Consider the following 19,639-nt stretch of genomic DNA (forward strand, 5'->3'; position numbering starts at 1 on the left):
AACAGTGAGAGGCCCGCGTACCGCAAAAAAACAAAACAAAACAAAAACAAAAAACCCCACAGTTTCCCTAATTATAAATATAAATGCTAACTGAAGATTTTGGAAAACACAGAAAGAAAAAAGAATAAAATAAAAACCTTCCTGGGCTTCCCTGGTGGCGCAGCGCAGTGGTTAAGAACCTGCCTACCAATGCAGGGGACACGGGTTTGAGCCCTGGTCCAGGAAAACCCCACATGCAGCAGAGCAGCTAAGCCTGTGTGCCACAACTACTGAGCCTGCGCTCTAGAGCCCGCGAGCCACAGCTACTGAGCCCGTATGCCACAACTACTGAAGCCCGCGTGCCTAGAGCCCGTGTTCTGCAACAAGAGAAGCCACCGCAGTGAGAAACCCGTGCATCGCAATGAGGAGTACCCCCACTTGCCACAACTAGAGAAAGCCTGAGCGCAGCAACGAAGACCCAGCACAGCCAAAAATAAATAAATAAATAACAAAACAAAACAAAACCTTCCTATCATACCACTTTAGGTAATCGCTGCTAAATGTTAGTGTGACATAAGAAAATGTCAAAAGAATTGTACAGAGCACTGTATTGAATATCTTAAGTCTGTAAAATTAAAAGAAAACAGAACAGTTATGAGAAAAAGTAAATGTACCTGTATGTTTAGAGTATAAAGAAAGGGTGGTGATCACATACTAACCTTTAAAAATATGGGAACACCTACTCTATACACCAATCAGCCTTACATTAATGATTCAGCAATTCTTTCATAATGTTCCTCTTTGTGCATTTTGACAGCTAGGATTTACTATTTCTCAAAACTCTAGAAACACCTTGGTATAGAAAGGTATCGTATTTATCTAGCCTACTTACAGGTTACAGAGGTTTGTCAGCTATTCAGCAATTTTTTTTAGTCCCACCAAGGAATAGTCAATGTCAAAAGATAAACTTTCAAATCCAGAAAACTTAAGGAAAAATGCTAATATCCAAAGTCACCTTAAGACTCCTGCTTTTTAAAAAAGCATATTGCAAGTTGGAATCCAGCGCAATGATCAGCATTGAGAGTAGAGTAAAAATATAATAAAAATCATCTATTCTAGAATTAATTTCCAAGAGAGTTCCTTTAAATATTTATTACCAAAGAACACTGGTATAGTAATATGAAAATTCTGAATTGTTCTGGTGGGTAATGCTGGGAACTAAAAAAAAAAACAGATTCTTATCTGATTCAATCATTTTCAGAGAGCCAGAAATATTATCAGGACTTGACATATTAACTGATTTCAGAACCCAAAGGCTAGATCTTTCACATCTCTGAAAAATGCATTACATGTTAACAAATGGAAAGAAATCTGGCTCTTCACACATAGAGAACGGTGATAAAGGATTTTCATATTTTTTTCGAATATCATAAGCACACAAAAGGATTATAGTAGTAGTGTTGAAATGCAAGAATTCCCCTCAACTTGGAAATTCCAAGTTAATACGGAAGAAATTATAATTTTAAGACTTTAAATAGTAAAATAATCTAGCTAGGTTTTGGTAAAATAATCTAGCTAGGTTTTGGTAAAATGAGCAGTGTAAATAATTCTTTCAAACATTTGGGAATGGTTATTTAAAATGATTTTAGAAGCACTGTAAATATACCTGGAAATTTCTTAAGAAATAATTCAAAGAAAAAATTATATATACAAATATACCCATTGCAATTACACGCAATAGGGTAATGGATCAATGTGGTCATTATTATACTACATAGTACTTGAGAGACATTTTACTCTTACATACACTTAAAAGTTGAAAATCCATTACACAATCACTTTACATTCAATCTTCTTCATCCAAGTTTGTTTGAGATGAGATGAATGTGGGTTGTTGTTTTGGGGGGGATGGGGGGGCGCAAGAGCAATTGTCATCCCTGTAAATAATTATCATGACAAAAATAGAGTGTGTAAAGCAAAGAGTAATGGCAGCCTGTAGGGAAAATGGAGCAGAGATGTAAGCAAAGCTCATCTAATAAGTGTGCTTTTAAAAGTAAAAATAAAAACAAAAAAATTACATAATAAGTCTATTTGAAACACTGTTTAAAAATCACATAAATCAGTGCTTATTTAATTTTATAGGTATGTGTATGTGTGGCAGAAAATTTGAAGAGAACAAAAACTAACGAGTTAGGAACACCCCTTTTTTTTTCTTTAATTTCTTTAAGGCTGCTATATTTTTAACAAGGATATGAAATTAGTGTTTGTATTTTTTTATTTTTATTACTCAAACATTGATGAGATTATTCCATGAAAACACAATTCTCTTCCCTTTATTAAAAGAAAATTACAAAGAGTGAGATTCTTCTTTTTAATGTTTATAGTTTACAAGGTCAAGTTCTCATGCTGGGGTAGACGTGGTTCATCTCTAACTGAAAGACAAGTTACAATGTATTTTAAAGAAATGATTTTAATTTTTTCAATAAAATCATAAAACTTAAGTATGTTTATTATTTTGTTTATAAAAGTTAATAGCAACAAAACTTTTGTGCTTAATAATATATTTGAGGGAAGTGTATCACTCTCTTTTAGGGAGTCGAGGGCCAGAATTAAGTAAATATTCTAATGACATTACATTTTATTTTTAATAACTTTAATAAAACGTCCTTATTTGGGATATTATGCTTTAATAAGTACAGAGAAATTATTTTTACAGAAGTATGTGTCCTTTCTGATTTTATCACCACAGTTTTAAATATTAAACATGTTTAGAGAATGAGAGCTAAAGATAATAGTATTTTAACTACAAAAAAACCCCCTGGGGCTTCCTTGGTGGCGCAGTGGTTGAGAGTCTGCCTGCCGATGTAGGGCACACGGGTTCGTGCCCCGGTCCAGGAGGATCCCACATGCCGCGGAGCGGCTGGGCCCGTGAGCCATGGCCGCTGAGCCTGCACGTCCGGAGCCTGTGCTCCGCAACGGGAGAGGCCCGCGTACCGCAAAAAAAAAAAAAAAAACCCTGAAAGTATAAAACTAGTCATTCAACTGATACAATCTTCACCTTCTACTTTGGCTTTATTCACAGACAATAAAAAAGTAAGTTTTATTTCTTCAATTCACAAATCATTTCTCAGTTTACAAGAAAATTAGTACAGATAAAGACAGTAAGCCTTCTAGAGTCTCAGAAGAAATTACTATTAAAATTTAGATCATCACAGCAATACTTGAATACAAATGATTTCTAATAGTTTACCGTTGTTCCTGCTGAAAACTTTTTCTGTCAATATTTAGTTAACTCGGTACATTCAGAACTGAAATTTCTCATTTAGTATTAATATTAGTAAATTATGACTTCCATTCCCTGATACTTCTTATCCCAAGAATAAGCAAACTGAGGCTCTATTATACCTTGTTAACAGTGCTTGAGATATTTGAATAGTGGTTATAAAATTTGCTAAGGTTTATCAGGGAATATTGACAGTGTAGTAGGTAAAAGCACAGACTTTGGAGACAGACTGCCTGTATTAGAATCCTGGCAACACCACTTACTAGTTGTGTGGCCTTGGACTTAACCGTTCTGTGCCTCAGTTTCCTTATCTGTCCAATGGGATTAACATTAACACCTACTCTGCAGGGCTGTTATGAGGATTAAATGAGATAAATGTTTGATGCACTTAAATGTGGATAGTGCAGTCCATGCAAGTGTTAGCTACTGTAATGATAAAAATGATTTCATCATATGAACTAGAAGAATTTTTTCCTGGAAAAATGATTACTATACCATATGTATAACAAAATGCCCTTATTTACAAGCATATACATCCACTCACAGAAAAGCTATCCAACTAAGAAGAATTGGCTTTTTCCAAATATTCCAGTTATTTTCTACTTACTCATCTTGACTCTCTGTTAAATTTAGAATCATTAAGACATCATATAGGTAGCATCCATTGTATTCAAATGCAGTGTATTTCAAATACCGTACCAAGACAGTGTGGTATTGGTGAAAGAACAATAGATCAGGAAAGGCAAAAAGGTCAATAAAACAGAATAGGGAGCCCAGAAATAGACTCATGTAAGTATAGTTAACTGATCTTTGACAAAGGATTGAAGGCAATATAATAGAGAAAAAATAGTGTTTGAACAACTGGACATCCACTTGCAAAGAAATGACTCTAGATACAGACTTTATACCCTTCACAAAAATTAACTCAAAATGGATCACAGACGTAAACGTAAAATGCAAATGATAAAACTCCTAGAACATAGGAAAAAATCTAGATGACCTTGGGTTTGGCAATGTTTTTTAAATATGATACCAAAGGAACAATTCATGAAAGAAAGAATTCATAAGCTGGATTTTGTTAAAATTATAATTTTCTGTTGACAAAGACACTGTCAAAAGAATGAAAAGGCAAGCCACAGACTGGAAGAAAATATTTCAAAAGACATATCTGGTAAAGGACTGTTATCCAAAATACATAAAGAACTCCAAAACTCAACAATAAGAAAACAAACAACTCAGTTAAAAAATGGGTTAACATTTTTTAGACCTTAACAGACACCTCACCAAAGAAGATATACAGACGGCAAATAAGCATAGGAAAAGATGCTCCACAATGTATGTCATCAGGGAAATGCATATTAAAACAATAAGATACCATAACACACCTACTAGAATGGCAAAAATCCAGAACACTGGCAATACCAAATGCTGGCGTAGAGCAACAGGAACTCTCTTTCATTGATGACAGGAATGTCTTCCACTTTGGAAGAAAGTTTGGTGATTTCTTACAAAAAATACATCCATCATGTGGTCTGGTAATCATGCTTCTTGGTATTTACACAAAGGAGTTGAAAACCAATATCCACACAAAAACCTGCACATGAATGTTTATAGCAGCTTTATTCATAACTGCCAAAACTTGGAAGCAACCAAGATGTCCTTCAGTAGGTGAATAGATAAACTGTGGTAAAATCCCATTCAGGCAATGGAACACTATTCAGCACTAAACAGAAATGAGTTTAAAAAATAATAATTTTTTAAAATAATTAATTAATTAATGGCTGTGTTGGGTCTTCGTTTCTGTGCAAGGGCTTTCTCTAGTTGTGGCAAGAAGGGGCCACTCTTCATCGCACGCGCAGTCTCAGTAATTGTGGCTCACGGGCCCAGTTGCTCCGCGGCACGTGGGATCTTCCCAGACCAGGGCTCGAACCCGTGTCCCCTGCATTGGCAGGCAGAAAAAAATAATAAATTTAAAAACAAGAAAATATAAAGAAATGAGCTATCAAGCCATATAAAAACATGGAGGAAACTTAAATAAGTGCATATTACTAAGTGAAAGAAGCCAGTCTGAAAAGGCTACATACTATGTAACATTTTGCAAAGGCAAAACTATGGAGACAATAAAAAGATCAGTGGTTGCCAGGGGTTAGTGGAAAGGGAAGGATCAATAGGTGGAGTACAGAGGATTTTAAGGTAGTGAAACTACTCAGTATAATACTGAATGGTAGGCAAATGTCATTATATATTTGTCCAAACCCATAGAATATACAACTCCAAGAGTGAAACCTAATGTAAATTACGGACTCTGGGTGATAATAATGTATCAATATAAGTTCATCGTTCCATCTAGTGGGAGATGTTGATAATGGGGGGGGGCTATGCATGTTTAGAAGCAGGAGGTTTATGGGAAATCTTTGTACCTTCCACTCAATCGTGCTGTGATCATAAAACTGATCGAAAAAATAAAGCCTATTTGTCAATTTAAAAATAAATGGATAAAAAGTTGTGTTTATATTTTTAAAATATATATCTTTGATTTGAGAGTCAGAAAATCCCTCCAGCCTTGATTTCTGTTGCTGCCTCATATACCTCAATCGTACTATATTACTTGAAAGATGCCTAGGGAAAACTATTATTTATCACTGAATCGTCAATTCCTACTAGTGGACTAGCATAAAGGGGCTACAAATGTCTAAAGTATAAGTTAAATAATAAAGACTTAAGCATTTCAATGCTTGGTTCCTAATCTCAGCTCTGCCATTTAGTAGGTAATTTAGGCAAATCATTTAATTTCTTTGAATTCCTATCTCACACATGTTATTGTGAGAATCAAATAATACACATGAAAGCACTAAAATTTATATAATGACGTATACATATAAGTTGTTTTCATTATTTTAAGTTATACAAACTATTCTGCTACCACTTGAAGGTCTATTGACCAATCATCTCTCTTTACTGAGGAAATTTTACTTGGTATAATGCATTAGAGTAACTACCAGAATCACCCCCAAAGGACTCAGGCAGGCATCCTCTAAGATCATGCCCCTTGCCATGTTCCCTTTTCAGACCTTCATCACTGAATTTTAGTCTCTTAGTATTAAAAAAATAACTGTGGGGCTTCCCTGGTGGCGCAGTGGTTGAGAGTCTGCCTGCCGATGCAGGGGACACGGGTTTGTGCTCCGGTCTGGGAGGATCCCACATGCCGCGGAGCGGCTGGGCCCGTGAGCCATGGCCGCTGAGCCTGCGCTCCGCAACGGGAGAGGCCACAACAGTGAGAGGCCCGCGTACCGCCAAAAAACAACAACAACAAAACTGTGCTATGTCTTCTCTGTAATAATAACAGTTATATATTAGTTTACAGTTTATCAAACACTTCCGTATGCTTTCCCATATGTAATCTATATATATGCACACATATCTGATATTGAAAGTAGTGATAAGATTTCAAAGAGCTTTTCAATGGCTAGCAATTTAATAGTGAGTTAAGATATTTTTTAATTTTTTTTTAATTTACTTATTTATTTATTTTTGGCTGTGTTGGGTCTTTGTTACTGCGTGCAGGCTTTCTCTAGTTGCGGTGAGCGGGGGCTACTCTTCGTTGCGGTGTGCGGGCTTCTCCTTGTGGTGGCTTCTCTTGTTGTGGAGCACAGGCTCTAGGCGCACGTACTTCAGTAGTTGTGGCACGTGAGTTCAGTAGTTATGGCTCATGGGCTCTAGAGCTCAGGCTCAGTAGCTGCGGCACACGGGCTTAGTTGCTCCGCAGCATGTGGGATCTTCCTGGACCAGGGCTTGAACCTGTGTCCCCTGCACTGGCAGGCAGATTCTTAACCATTGCACCACCAGGGAAGCCTGAGTTAAGATATTTTAAACAATACTTAAATAGACATTGTTCCAATATTAACATAAGGAGTACTACCAGGCTGGTGTCCTAATATTTGGCCTGCGTTTTAGATAATACCTAAATAATTACATATAATCAAACTATGGCCATCTAATAATAGAATATATTTTACCTCTACATTTTATACTTTCCTAAAAGTCCTTCCAGCACTGAGGAATCATTATCATAGATTTCTTATAGCAAATTGCTTGACTGCTAGTTTGGAACTTAGATTCTATATTCTCATTCCTGTGGAAAGGCTTCAAATTTTGAGCATAAGTTATAAAACCTAAAAATTTTGTCATGGTTACAAATGCAACTTTAACTTTAGGGAAAAAAATTAAAAATTTTTGAAAAGATTCATTTCTTACTCCATCCACGTTTACAAAACAGAAAAAGCAAACTTAAGGCAAGTGTCTTTAAGTCATTAAATGCCATCTACTTAAAATTAAACTGTTCTGGAAACCCTGTCTTTTTTCTTAACGATAAATGTCCTTCTTTGGGTAACTACAGTAATTTGGACTTGAATTTGGAATTAGGCAGTCAATAATAGCATGTGAGTGCCCATTTTACAGTATCTGATGGCTATGACCATAGGGAACATTCTCCATTAATAAAGTATCTCAATCATTCAGCAAATGTTTACTGAGTGCATACTATGTGCTATAAACTAGACAGACAATATCCTTGCTCTCATTCAACTCATATTCTGGTGGGAGAAGACAACCAATAAACAAGTTAAAAAATAAATAATAAAATTTCAGATAATTTGAAGTACCTTAAAGAAAAATTTTAAATGTTGCTAAGACAGAGATGGAAAGTGGCTACTTTAGCCAGGGTGGTCAGGGAAGCCCTCTCTTTTTAGCTCCCTTTTAAAAATTATACTAAAATTTTGGCACTAGGGTAGGTAGTTATTTTGGCTAGAGGAAAAGAAGAAAGTCTGGGTATCATACTTTAAAAAATATAATGCTTTCAGAAAAGCAAATGGCCTGGTAAGGAGTTCTTAATGACCTCTTTGATTCTATTATCGAGATGTATTCAGCTCTCATCATCTTTTCCATTTATTCCCATTCCCCATGTACAAATCTGTACATATCCCTTCAAATCTATAGCTGACAATCAAATTAGTTTGATACAAAGACAGTAAACAATTAAAGGTCAAATAGGTGTTATGTAACTATTATAGGAGTAAAGGGACCATTGAGGCAGAGAGGAAAGAGCATCAAACTTGGAATGAGTGGATTTGGTTCCAGTATTCTTAGTTTTGCTACTCAGCGTTTATACAAAGTTCTGGAAAAATCAGGTATTATTCCCTTATTCTCCAAAATGAATAACATCATCCACCTCATTAGACTGACATATAGAATGAGACAATATGGAAAGGGCTTTACGAAAAGTAAAATACTATACAAATGTTAATTATATGCTCATTTTGGGCAGAGTGGTGGGGATGGGAAAGGTTTCAGAAAAAAAAAAAAAAGTGAGGATCTTGAAAGATTGATACAATTTAGAAAGAAAGAGAGGAAGGGCGAGGGTTTGTGATTTGGACCAAGAATTCAAAGCCCAGAAGCAAAAAGCATAAAATCATTTGATACAGCAAAAAGAGTGGTCAGATTAAATCGTATGATTTAGGAAGCTGACAGATAAAAGTTACGGTCAGATTGCTGAAAGTTTTGAATGTCACTTTTTTACTTAATGACTGCTCGTTCATGTTCTTCAAAAGTGCTAAAAAAAAAAAGTGCTAACTTGTTAGGTCTTTGAAATAAACTTTATTCAAAAGCTTGCTTCATTTCTTAAGTGCCAATTTACTTTGAAGCTAGTGAAATTACTTTTTTAGTTGTCTTACTAAGCTAGTGAAATTAATTCTATTAAGGTAAAAAATTTCATTAATATTTGTAAGCTTCCAAGAGCACCAGTAAAAGATGTCGAACTAACCTAAAAAGTTGATAGGAAGAAGAGCTTTATCAATCATAATTCGCCTTGGAATACTGTCTATACCGCCTAAATTTCCCAGTACTTTAATCACTACAGTTATATTAGTAATTCCCAAGTTTTGATTCTGTGTCATTGCTTTTTTTTTCTTGTGCCAGTCTTCTCTGTGTATTTTATTTATTTAATTATTTAAAATTTTTGGTGTACTATATGTGTACTTCAAATTTATTAATTTATGGCTTTGTTGGGTCTTCGTTGCTGCACACGGGCTTTCTCTAGTTGTGGTGAGCGGCGGCTACTCTTTGTTGCAGTGCACAGGCTTTTCACTGAGGTGGCTTCTCTTGTTGCGGAGCATGAGCTCTAGGCACACAGGCTTCAGTAGTTGTGGCACACAGGCTCAGTAGTTGTGGCACTCAGGCTCAGTAGTTGTGGCACACAGGCTTAGTTGCTCCACGGCACGTGGGATCTTCCCGGACCAGGGATCGAACCCATGTCCCCTGCATTGTGGGGACTGCTCTTCATTGCAGTGCATGGGCTTCTCATTTCTCATTCCGGTGGCTTCTCTTGTGGAGCATGGGCTCTTGGCACACAGGCTCAGTAGTTGTGGGGTGTGGGCTCAGTAGTTGTGGCGCACGGGCTTAGTTGCTCCACGGCATGTAGGATCTTCCCAGACCAGGGCTTGAACCTGTGTCCCCTGCATTGGTAGGTGGATTCTTAACCACTGCGCCACCAGGGAAGTCCTTCATTGCTTGATTTTACAATACTTTTCCTGGCACAAAGCACTATAATAGAATTTACACATTAAGTTTGACCAATTTAACAGTATTTACTGTTAAAATTTAAAGATTTAAAATAATATTAAAACAAATTTTTAAAGTACATGCCTTTAAAATAAATAAAACTGCTTTAATCATTTTATAAAAAATACTAGAGTTATCTGGAGATACCCAGGCATAAGAAATATTTTCTGCTTTTTAAAAAAGCATTTCCTTTTTGGGGAGTGTAGAACTGATTTTATTCTGTGGTGATATTAAAAAGTTTCCTAATAAAATAGCCCAATAATAACTTGCCCTTCTTTCTAACCCTCTTTTATAAGAAGTTACTGAAAATCTTACCACAGGACTAATGAATATACAGTGAGCTAATCTCATACTTTCCTAACATCTTAGAATTAAAGTGTTCTGGGACTTCCCTGGTGGTCCAGTGGTTGGGACTCCGCACTTCTACTGCAGGGGGTGTGGGTTCAATCCCTGGTGGGGGAACTGGGATCCTGCATGCCGCGTAGTGTGGCCCCCCCCACATTTTTTTTAATTAATAAAAAAAAAGAAAGTGTCTGTACAATATTTTTCAATATTGAATCAGAAAGCCAAAAGAAACTATAGAGTTTCTAGGTCACTTTAAATAGGTGTTGTAAATTGGTATTTGATTATGTTGAAAGATCACATAACTTAGAGTAGTGCTGTCCAGCAGCGAGCTACAAATAAAGTGAGCTGCAAATGCAAGCCACATGTGTTACTGAAACATTTTTATAATCCACATTTTAATAAAAGAAATGTGAAATTTTAATAATGTATATATTTAACTCAATAAATCTAAGATATCATATACTACAACATGTAGTCAATAAAAAATTATCAGTAAGATATATTTTACAATTCTTTTTTTTGTACTAAGTCTTCAGAATCCAGTGTGAATTTTACACTTACACAACATCTCAGTTCAGACAGCCACATTTCAGGCACTTGCCTTCATGTGGCTAGTGACTACTGTATTAGACAGTGTAGATCTAGAGGTTCCTTCCAATTCCCACTGCTATGATCCAACTTTTCAGAAACCTTAACCTATAAACTTAAGTATATCATACATACACATCTCTGACATGCATATTTAGGGAAAACCAAATCTTAACAGATGAATAATAAAGAAAAGTTCATTTCTGGGAATTCCCTGGTGGTCCAGTAGTTCGGACTCCACGCTTAGGTAACTAAGATCCCACAAGCCATGCTGCGTGGCCAAAAATAAAATAAAATTTGGGCTTCCCTGGTGGCGCAGTGGTTGAGAGTCCACCTGCCGATGCAGGGAACGCGGGTTTGTGCCCCGGTCCGGGAGGATCCCACATGCCATGGAGCGGCTGGGCCCGTGAGCCATGGCCGCTGAGCCTGCGCGTCCGGAGCCTGTGCTCCGCAATGGGAGAAGCCACAGCAGTGAGAGGCCCACATACCGCAAAAAAATAAAATAATAAAATAAAATAAAATTTTTAAAAAGTTCATTTTTACTCATAAAATAGTATTCCAGTGCTGACTTCAGCTGTACATATAATTGGCATAATACAGAGAAGATTAGTATGGCCCCTGCCCAAGGATAATACGCAAATTCGTGAAGCATTATATATTTTAAAAAAGATAGAGGGAATTCCCTGGCAGTCCAGTGGTTAGGACTCCAAGTTCTCACTGCTGAGGGCCCAGGTTCAATCCCTGGTTGGGGAAGTAGGATCCCACAAGTTGCGGGGCACGGCTAAAAAAAAAAAAGATAAATATGTGAGGTGATGGATGTTTCAATTAGAGGGGAGAAGTCCTTTCACAGTGTATACATATATCAAATTTTCACAATGCACACTTTAAATATCTTACAATATTGTCAATTATATCTCAGTAAAGTTGAAAAACAAAACATCCCATTTTTCATCTGCAAAAAAAGGACTTTTTGTGAGGACTTTTTCAAAGTAATACTTTACTTTTAGGGTAAAGTAGTGGGGATGGTTCTATTTACACATGCTCACTCAGTATATGCTTTCACAGTGTTGAAAGTAAAAGCAACACTGGGAAATGAGGAATTTATGCGATTTTCACTTTATTCTTTTCTAAAGTTTCTCCTCTCACAAGTAGCTAGGGAAGGCATCAGAATCACCTGGAAAACTTAACTGGCTGGCCAGAGAGGAGAGCACTCTGTGGCCAAAGTGAAACCAACAGCTCCTCAGGGTAAGACAAGTAGTAGAGGGAAAAAAAAATGATTGTAGCCCAGAGGTAAAGCAGGAAAGGAGAGGATAAGCTGCTGTTTCGCCAAACTGTTAGGCTCTTAGGCAAGATTGCAATAAACTGATTATCTCGCAAGTTTGTTTAGCTCTCCAACTGTTTACAACTCAATAATATGATTTATTTTTTTGGCCGTGCTGCATGGCATGCGGAACTTCCCCAACCAGGGATTGAACCATGCCCCCTGGAAGTCTTAACCACTGGACCACCAGGGAAGTCCCTAAAATGATTTATTTTAAATTTAAATCAGTACCTAACCTTAAGTATGAAATATCTTTATAATACGTTGCACCTGTGCAGGCATAACTAATTAAACCTCTGCTACTGTGGAGACTAAAATATGATTCAAAGACTTTATTGCTACGTACCAAATATTAAGTATTAGCACATGTATAAAATAAGCCAACTTGTTGTATAGTATCCACCAACTGCTATAAAATTAGGCCATCGACTGCCTAACTCCAAATACAATGAGCCCAAAGTACTGTAATTGCTTAAAGGAGGACATTTATAGGTAAAAGAAAAAGTAGGATTTCAAGAATAATTTAAGTGGATGGGTTTTAATGTTTGAGTTTTTAATATTTTAAAATATAGCCTTTTATTATTAGGCTAAATCAGCAAGTAAAGGCAACAGTTACTGAGATCAAAACAGTCTAAGTCATGATCCCTTCCCATACAATATAAACATAAAATAGTACCTATTGTCTATTGCTGCTTTCCCCATACAGTGGCAGAGTTGAGTAGTTGTAGCAGAGACTGTGTGGCCCACAAAGCCTAAAAATTTACTGTTTGGCCCTTAAGAGAAAATGTTTGCCAACCCCTGCTTTATACAAATTATCCTTTAACTGGAGGGAGAGGGCAGGCTAAAGCAGCAGTGAACACAATAAAATTTTGTTATATCTAGCAAATTAAAAAAAAAAAGTTTTCACCGTAAACACTTAAGCTTATAAAACATCAGCCTGGCTGATGGTAAAATAAAACTTGTAAACTAAAATTCTCAACCTGGGCATGTTCGCTAAGGGGAATATATTAGAAAACTTAGGGTAGTGAAGTGAGATGTTTATCAAGAGGGGCATGCTGTCTCAGCATCTCCATTTTTGATGAGACCTAAACCCCACCCCCATCCCTTAGTGTGACACTAATGGACACTCCAAGTTTGGAAACTACTGATTTAGACACAACTCAGAGTTTTATTAGCTTGCGAAAAAACAATTTGCTTTTCTCTTAAATCAAAAGGATAAATTTTGTAAATGGGGCGTAAAATGGTTTCAATTTTTATTTTAACTACAATTTTAGAAAACCGCATACTGCAAATGTAAAGAATATAAAGAACGGATCTTAGTACCTTGTAGGAATCTAGATGGTCATTCCAATTAAAATTAGTCTTGCTTTTTTATTCCCATTGCAAAGATAGAAAAACACAGTGCTCAGATTGTAGCTGGAACATTGGCACCCCATATATGTTTATAGAATAAAAGTCTCCATATCAATATAGTGATTAATATTAATGCCATTGAGCTGAGTCATGCAGTTTTTAAATTATATTTGCCTATCCCCAATTTCTCATTGGAATCTAACAGAACTAATCATACCTCTAATCATACCTCTATGTTGTTCAGCTTGACCATCTAACTCATCACTCCTGGCCATAAATGACTTTGGCTGGTTCCCAAAGTCAAATTTATCCTGTCTCATTATTTAACATATTTATATTCTATAAAGTTGCGTGAATGCTGAATTTTAGCAAATACTGAATCATTGCCCCTAAGGAAAATGCTGGGTTAAGTCAACTCATGAACACATAACCTTGTTTCCCATTTATTTCTGTAATGAAGACACTTTATTTATTATAACACTGAACTCATGGTCAAATAGCAGTGTAACTCCTACCTGAATGAAGCTTATCTAACACATGTATTCCCTCCATAAGGCACATCACAGACTTCTTGCGCTTAGGAACGTCAGACAGCACTTCAGCACCACATTCAAACATCTCTTTAAACAGTAAAATCACCAAAAAAAAGGCACGAAAATGCAAAACTGCACTAAATAGACTACAAAGACTAGTTAAAGAGAGCTGAAATAAGAAGGCTAAGCACTGCCTTGTTGGATATCAGCTGGGAACATAAGACAAATTTTTTTTGCTGCTCAGCTCATGCACATGCATGTGCAAATGGCCAATAAAGCACCCTGGATTTCAGGGTTACAAATAAATTTTAGTGAGTGGGCAAATTTGAAAGTAAAGAACTGGTGAATATGAAGGATCAACTGTATGTACTACTACTGATAATCTAAATTAATTATGATCATTTAAAAAATTATTTTTAAGCAACAGCAAAATGAAAACTACACAGTCACCCAAAATAATGTCTTTAAAGTAATATTTCTTTCGTATGTATAAATTGAGTGGGGTGTGTATGTATGTGTGTATTTCCCTCTTCCCCACTCCATACTCAGCTTAGTACTACTTGGAGACTCAGTCTCTAACTGGGCAAATCTGATCCCAACTTGGGTTAGGTTCCACTGAACACAAGTTCCCACATTTTTCTCAGTATCTCTACCACTTATCACAACTACATAACCATCTGCTTGCTTATGCCCTACTCACTGGGTTGTAGCCTCCCTACAACCCAGTTTTTTGTTTTTTGGGGTTTTTTTCTTTTTTTTAGAACATTTTCCTACTATAAAGCCTTGTTATACATTGCTGTTCAATTAACTTTTACTGAGCGAATAATTCAATGAAATGAGAAATTACAAGGACCTAAAGTATGATGACTATGATATAAAAAGACAAATGGGCAAATTTAATAGAGGTAGAATACATACAATTTGCCAACCAACTTTATGTGGGGGATTTGGAAGGATTTTAGATTGCCCTGGTTTCTTCTTCGTTTTCTTTTTGTTTGTTTGTTTGTTTGCGGTACGCGGGCCTCTCACTGTTGTGGCCTCTCCCGTTGCGCAGCACAGGCTCTGGATGCGCAGGCTCAGCAGCCATGGCCCACTGGCCCAGACGCCCCGTGGCACGTGAGATCTTCCCGGACCGGGGCACGAACCCGCGTCCCCTGCATCGGCAGGCGGACTCTCAACCACTGCGCCACCAGGGAAGCCCCTTTGTTGTTGTTGTTTTTTTTTTTTTTGGCCATGTGGCTTGCGAGATCTTCCCTGACCAGGGAGTGAACCCAGGCCACATCAGTGAAAGCCCGGAATCCTAACCATTAGGCCAAAGGTATGCAGAGTTGTGCTACTAATTAAAGTATAGAATATAGGAAGAGTACATTTGAAGAAAAGATGAGTTCCATTTAGTTTCCTATAACCGCTTCACCTATGCTACTTCTTTTTTTTTTTTTTTAATTTATTTGGTTGTGCCGGGTCTTAGCTGTGGCATGCGAACTCTTAACTGTGGCATGCATGTGGGATCTAGTTCCTTGACCAGGGATCAAACCCAGGCCCCTTGCACTGGGAGTGCAGAGTCTTAACCACTGTGCCACCAGGGAAGTCCCTATGCTACTTCTATACTTGGAAAATTTTATTGCTTGATAAAACTGCCTTCCTAATTACTACCTGTGTTGGAATAACTTGTTCCAACTATAATGTAAGATCATACAGGGCAAGGTTTATTTACTTTTTGACTCCTAAAAACCTAGCACAACAATATTCAATTGAATTGAATGTGGATGAAGATGTCCAGGAGACAGTTGGATATTCTAAACTGGGGCTTAGGAAAGAAGTTTTAGCTGGAGATAAAGATTTAGAAAAGATCATAACACAGGTGTTATTTTAAAGGGTAGAAGAATAATTTTTGAAAGAATCAAAGCCAGAACTTTGGGATACCAGCATTTAGGGGACACATCAATCAAGAGGAAAAAATGAAAAACACTAAGAAGGAACAATCAGAGATCAACCAGGTGAGAATGGTATGGCAGACACTATTGATTATGAACCACAAAGCCATTCCTATCTTCTTTCTGGATAACAGATATCTAGTTTCTTCCAGAATAGAGTAATGAACTCAAGGAAGGTCAGTGCCTCCGCCAGCCCCTGGGGAATGACTCATGGTTAGTTTAAGTCAATCATAGTAATCACATTTCCTTTTGCCAGTGACTGGGGTAGGGGTGGCCAATGAGATGTAAGTGAAATGCTTTGGGGAACTCTGGGGGAGACTGTCTTCCCCATAAAGAGATACCTACCCCAGAGAAACCCCAGCACCGACTGCCTTTCTGCTTTGGGATGATTAAACTACGGTGCTTGCTATCTTACAATCCTGAAGGTAAACATCTGTGACACAGTGAGAATGCTAGAGTACAAAGAAAGCAAGAGCCTGGGTCCTTGATAGTGTTGTTGCATCCCTTAATCAATATTAGAACCATCTATCATTGGTCTTATTGTTAAAGAAATTCTGTTACTTGGAGCTGAAAACATCTTGATATCACTGGTGTCCCGAAACCAAAAGGAGGACAGTGTTTCATGAAGGATATAGGAAAGTCAAGAAGGGTGATAGAAAAGTACCCACTAGAGTGCGAATGATTTTTGTTTCAGTAGTTATAGCTAATCATAGTAAGCACTCAAACATTAACTATGTGCAAGCATTATTCTAAAACTTAATACATATAACCTCATTTAATCTTTCACAACAATCCTATGATGTAGATGGAATTGTGGGCAATGAAAGCAAAAGCCAGAATCCAGTGAATTGAACAATAAGAGAGATATGAAAATAGAATAGTAAATTTAAGCTTTTAAAGAAAGTCATCTGAGGGAAGAAGAGAGAGTTGTAATAAAGTAGGGATAAAGGAAGTTTTAAGATGGTCAAGTGAGGGACATCCCTGGTGGCACAGTGGCTAAAAATCCGCTTGCCGATGCAGGGGACATGGGTTCGATCCCTGGTCTGGGAAGATCCCACATGCCACAGAGCAACTAAGCCCATGCGCCACAACTACTCAGCCTTCGCTCTAGAGCCTGCGAGCCACAACTGCTGAGCCCACGCACCGCAACTACTGAAGCCCATGCTCTGTAACAAGAGAAGCCCCACAATGAGAAGCCCACACACCACAATGAAGAGTATCCCCCCGCTCGCTGCAGATAGAGAAAGCCCACGTGCAGCAACAAAGACCCAATGCAGCCAAAAAAAAAAAAAAAGATGGTCGAGAGAAAAAAATATAGAGGAAAATGAGATATATATATATATATATATATAAATACATAAGAAATGAAATAATTGTTTAATTAAGGTCTCAGAGGAAATAGGAGGGAGGAGGGTTTGGTGCCAAGATTGGAAATAGATGAAATTTGAACAAAATAAGAAGTAGGGCTCTGAGATTAAGAGAAAATAAATAAGGAAAAAATTATAAATTTGAAGGCAAGAAGACTAGGAAGACTAAAAAGTTTATAGATGCTATCAATCCTCTTAAAATTTTTTAAAAAGGACATCTGCAACTAAGGAGTTGAGAATAAAAGTAGGGCATTTGACACAGAATGGTAATGGTTTGACATAGCAGTTAAGTGAACTAGGAAGGAAACTAATCAGAAACAAGTAAAGGATTACTAAATCTCACTGAGGACCTAGCCAAAACCAGAAACCATGATAAGATGAATCAATATTCATTTTATTCATTTCTTCATAAACATTTTATTAAGGATTTTCCATATGCCAAGGCACCTTCCTAGGTACTGGGGATAAAAGATGAACAAAAATTCCTGCCTCATATACTTTACATTATAATGAAGAAGATATAATTTTAAAGATTTTTTAATAATTAAAAATATTAAAAAAATACTATATGTAATGTTAGATGGTAGTAGGTACTAAGGAAAAAAAGTAGGAAAGGGAAATAAGAGAATTAAAATTTTAGATGGGGTGGCCAGAAATGGCTTCACAGAGAAAATAAACATTTGTACCACGACCTGAAAGAGGAAAAGGGAAAAGCTATATACATATGTGGGGGTCATTCAAAAGCTTAGAGGTGAGAGAATGCCAGGTATCTTTGAGGTTTGGTTATTTAAGAATGATGGGGTAGGGGTGGGGAAGGGATTGGGAAATGGTCAGAGAAATAATAGATGTCTAGGTCGTGTATAGCCTTGCAGGCCACTAAAGACTTTGACTTGAGTTGAGGGAAGGTGAGAAGCCACTGGAGAGTTTTATGCAGAAAAATGATGGGATTACTTTGGCATCTGGAGTAGAGAAGCATGGCGGGCAAGGATGGAAGACTAAGAATGTATTGCAATAATAGTTCAGGTGATTTGGACCATGATGTAGCAGTGAAGGTCCTACTTTATTTTAAAGGTAGAGTCAATAGGATTTTCTGATGAATCAGATGTGGAATGTGAGAGAAATCAGTAATGACCTCAATGTTTTTCAGCTTCAGCAAGCTAAAAGAACAGAATTGCTATTTACTAAAATAGGAAGACAGAAGAGCTACAGGAGGAAATTGGAGAGTTCAATATTGGACATATTAAGTTTAAGACGCCAGTTAAGCTTATAAATGGTAATGTCCAATAGGCATTTGGATGAGTTTGGTATTAATAGAGGCAGTACAGAGGGAAGACAAAATATCAGTAGAGGTGAACTTTAAAACCACAAGACTAAAGGAGAGTATACTAGATTGAATGTAGATAGAAAAAAAAAAGGGTCCAAGGAGAGAGTCCTAAGATTTACAAATATAGTAGTAATGATAACTATTACTAATAAGGTAAGGCCTCTCAGCCTGAGGAGTTGAATCTTAATTATTCAAAACCAAGTATGATACTTGCTGGAGTAAGCCAGTGATTCAGCTCTGAGCAGCACAACGTTAATCCAATGAGCAACGAGAGGAAGGAGGTAGTAGTGTTTCCTTGTTTTTAAAGGGAAGAAACTTTCTTTTTCCACTTTACAATCATGCCTGCATAACACTGGGAACTGTGGCAACCATTATGCAATCATTAGGGGCACTAAGCCACATGATGAGGATGGCAGAGGGCAAAGATGAAAAAAATATGGATACCTCATGTATTGTTGAGCTGCTAAATCAACCAGACCTAGAGTGACTCTGCACCTGGACTTTTTATTATTATTTAATAAGGGTTTTCATTACTTATAGGCAATTGTATCTGGTTACCATAATCTCATTTAATTTTCATAACAATGCTTAGAGCACAAAGAACAAAATGAGACTCAAAAAAGATTAAACATGGCCAGGTTAAATAACTTGGCACATAGGTAGCAAATGGTGAACTGAAGCTTAACTAACTCCAAAGTCTATTTTAAGTGGTTTAGAGTAGATTTAAAGAGTGGACGTAACTGAAAGACAAAGGGGAATGGGAGTTGAGAATTCTTGAAGTGACTGGCAAATAAGGCCAGGAAGTAACAGAGATTGAAAAAAAAGAAAAGTGTCAAAAGACTAGAAGAACAGAAGGAATACATCAGTAAACAGGCTATTAAAATAATAAGAGGTCTTCTTGAGAGAATATTGGAATTGAAGATTTTTATTGTTTGAGTAGTCTGGATGAAGATTAGATGTAGGCTGTAGCTATGAGTAGGGAAGAAATTGCATTTTC

At 37.0% G+C, this 19,639-nt stretch overlaps 2 protein-coding genes and 1 pseudogene across 4 annotated transcripts in view; 1 reads left to right on the forward strand and 2 right to left on the reverse strand.

Annotated features, from left to right (window-relative positions):
- The window catches only part of DNAJB4 (DnaJ heat shock protein family (Hsp40) member B4), a 40,891-nt gene that overhangs the window by 11,950 nt on the left and 9,302 nt on the right, over positions 1 to 19,639 (reverse strand). The gene's annotated exons all lie outside the window — the stretch shown is intronic.
- Positions 3,033 to 19,639, reverse strand: part of LOC138842626 (uncharacterized) — a 31,064-nt gene continuing 14,457 nt past the window's right edge. Inside the window, exon 5 of the mRNA XM_070045208.1 lies at positions 3,033 to 5,201. Within this exon, the coding sequence (XP_069901309.1) occupies positions 5,124 to 5,201 (78 nt within the window). The 3' untranslated portion in view covers positions 3,033 to 5,123. The remainder of the gene's footprint in view (positions 5,202 to 19,639) is intronic.
- On the forward strand, positions 11,374 to 11,473 carry LOC115858398 (U6 spliceosomal RNA; annotated as a pseudogene).

This window comes from Globicephala melas, chromosome 1, assembly GCF_963455315.2.
Source record: "Globicephala melas chromosome 1, mGloMel1.2, whole genome shotgun sequence".
Classification (NCBI taxonomy): Eukaryota; Metazoa; Chordata; class Mammalia; order Artiodactyla; family Delphinidae; genus Globicephala; species Globicephala melas.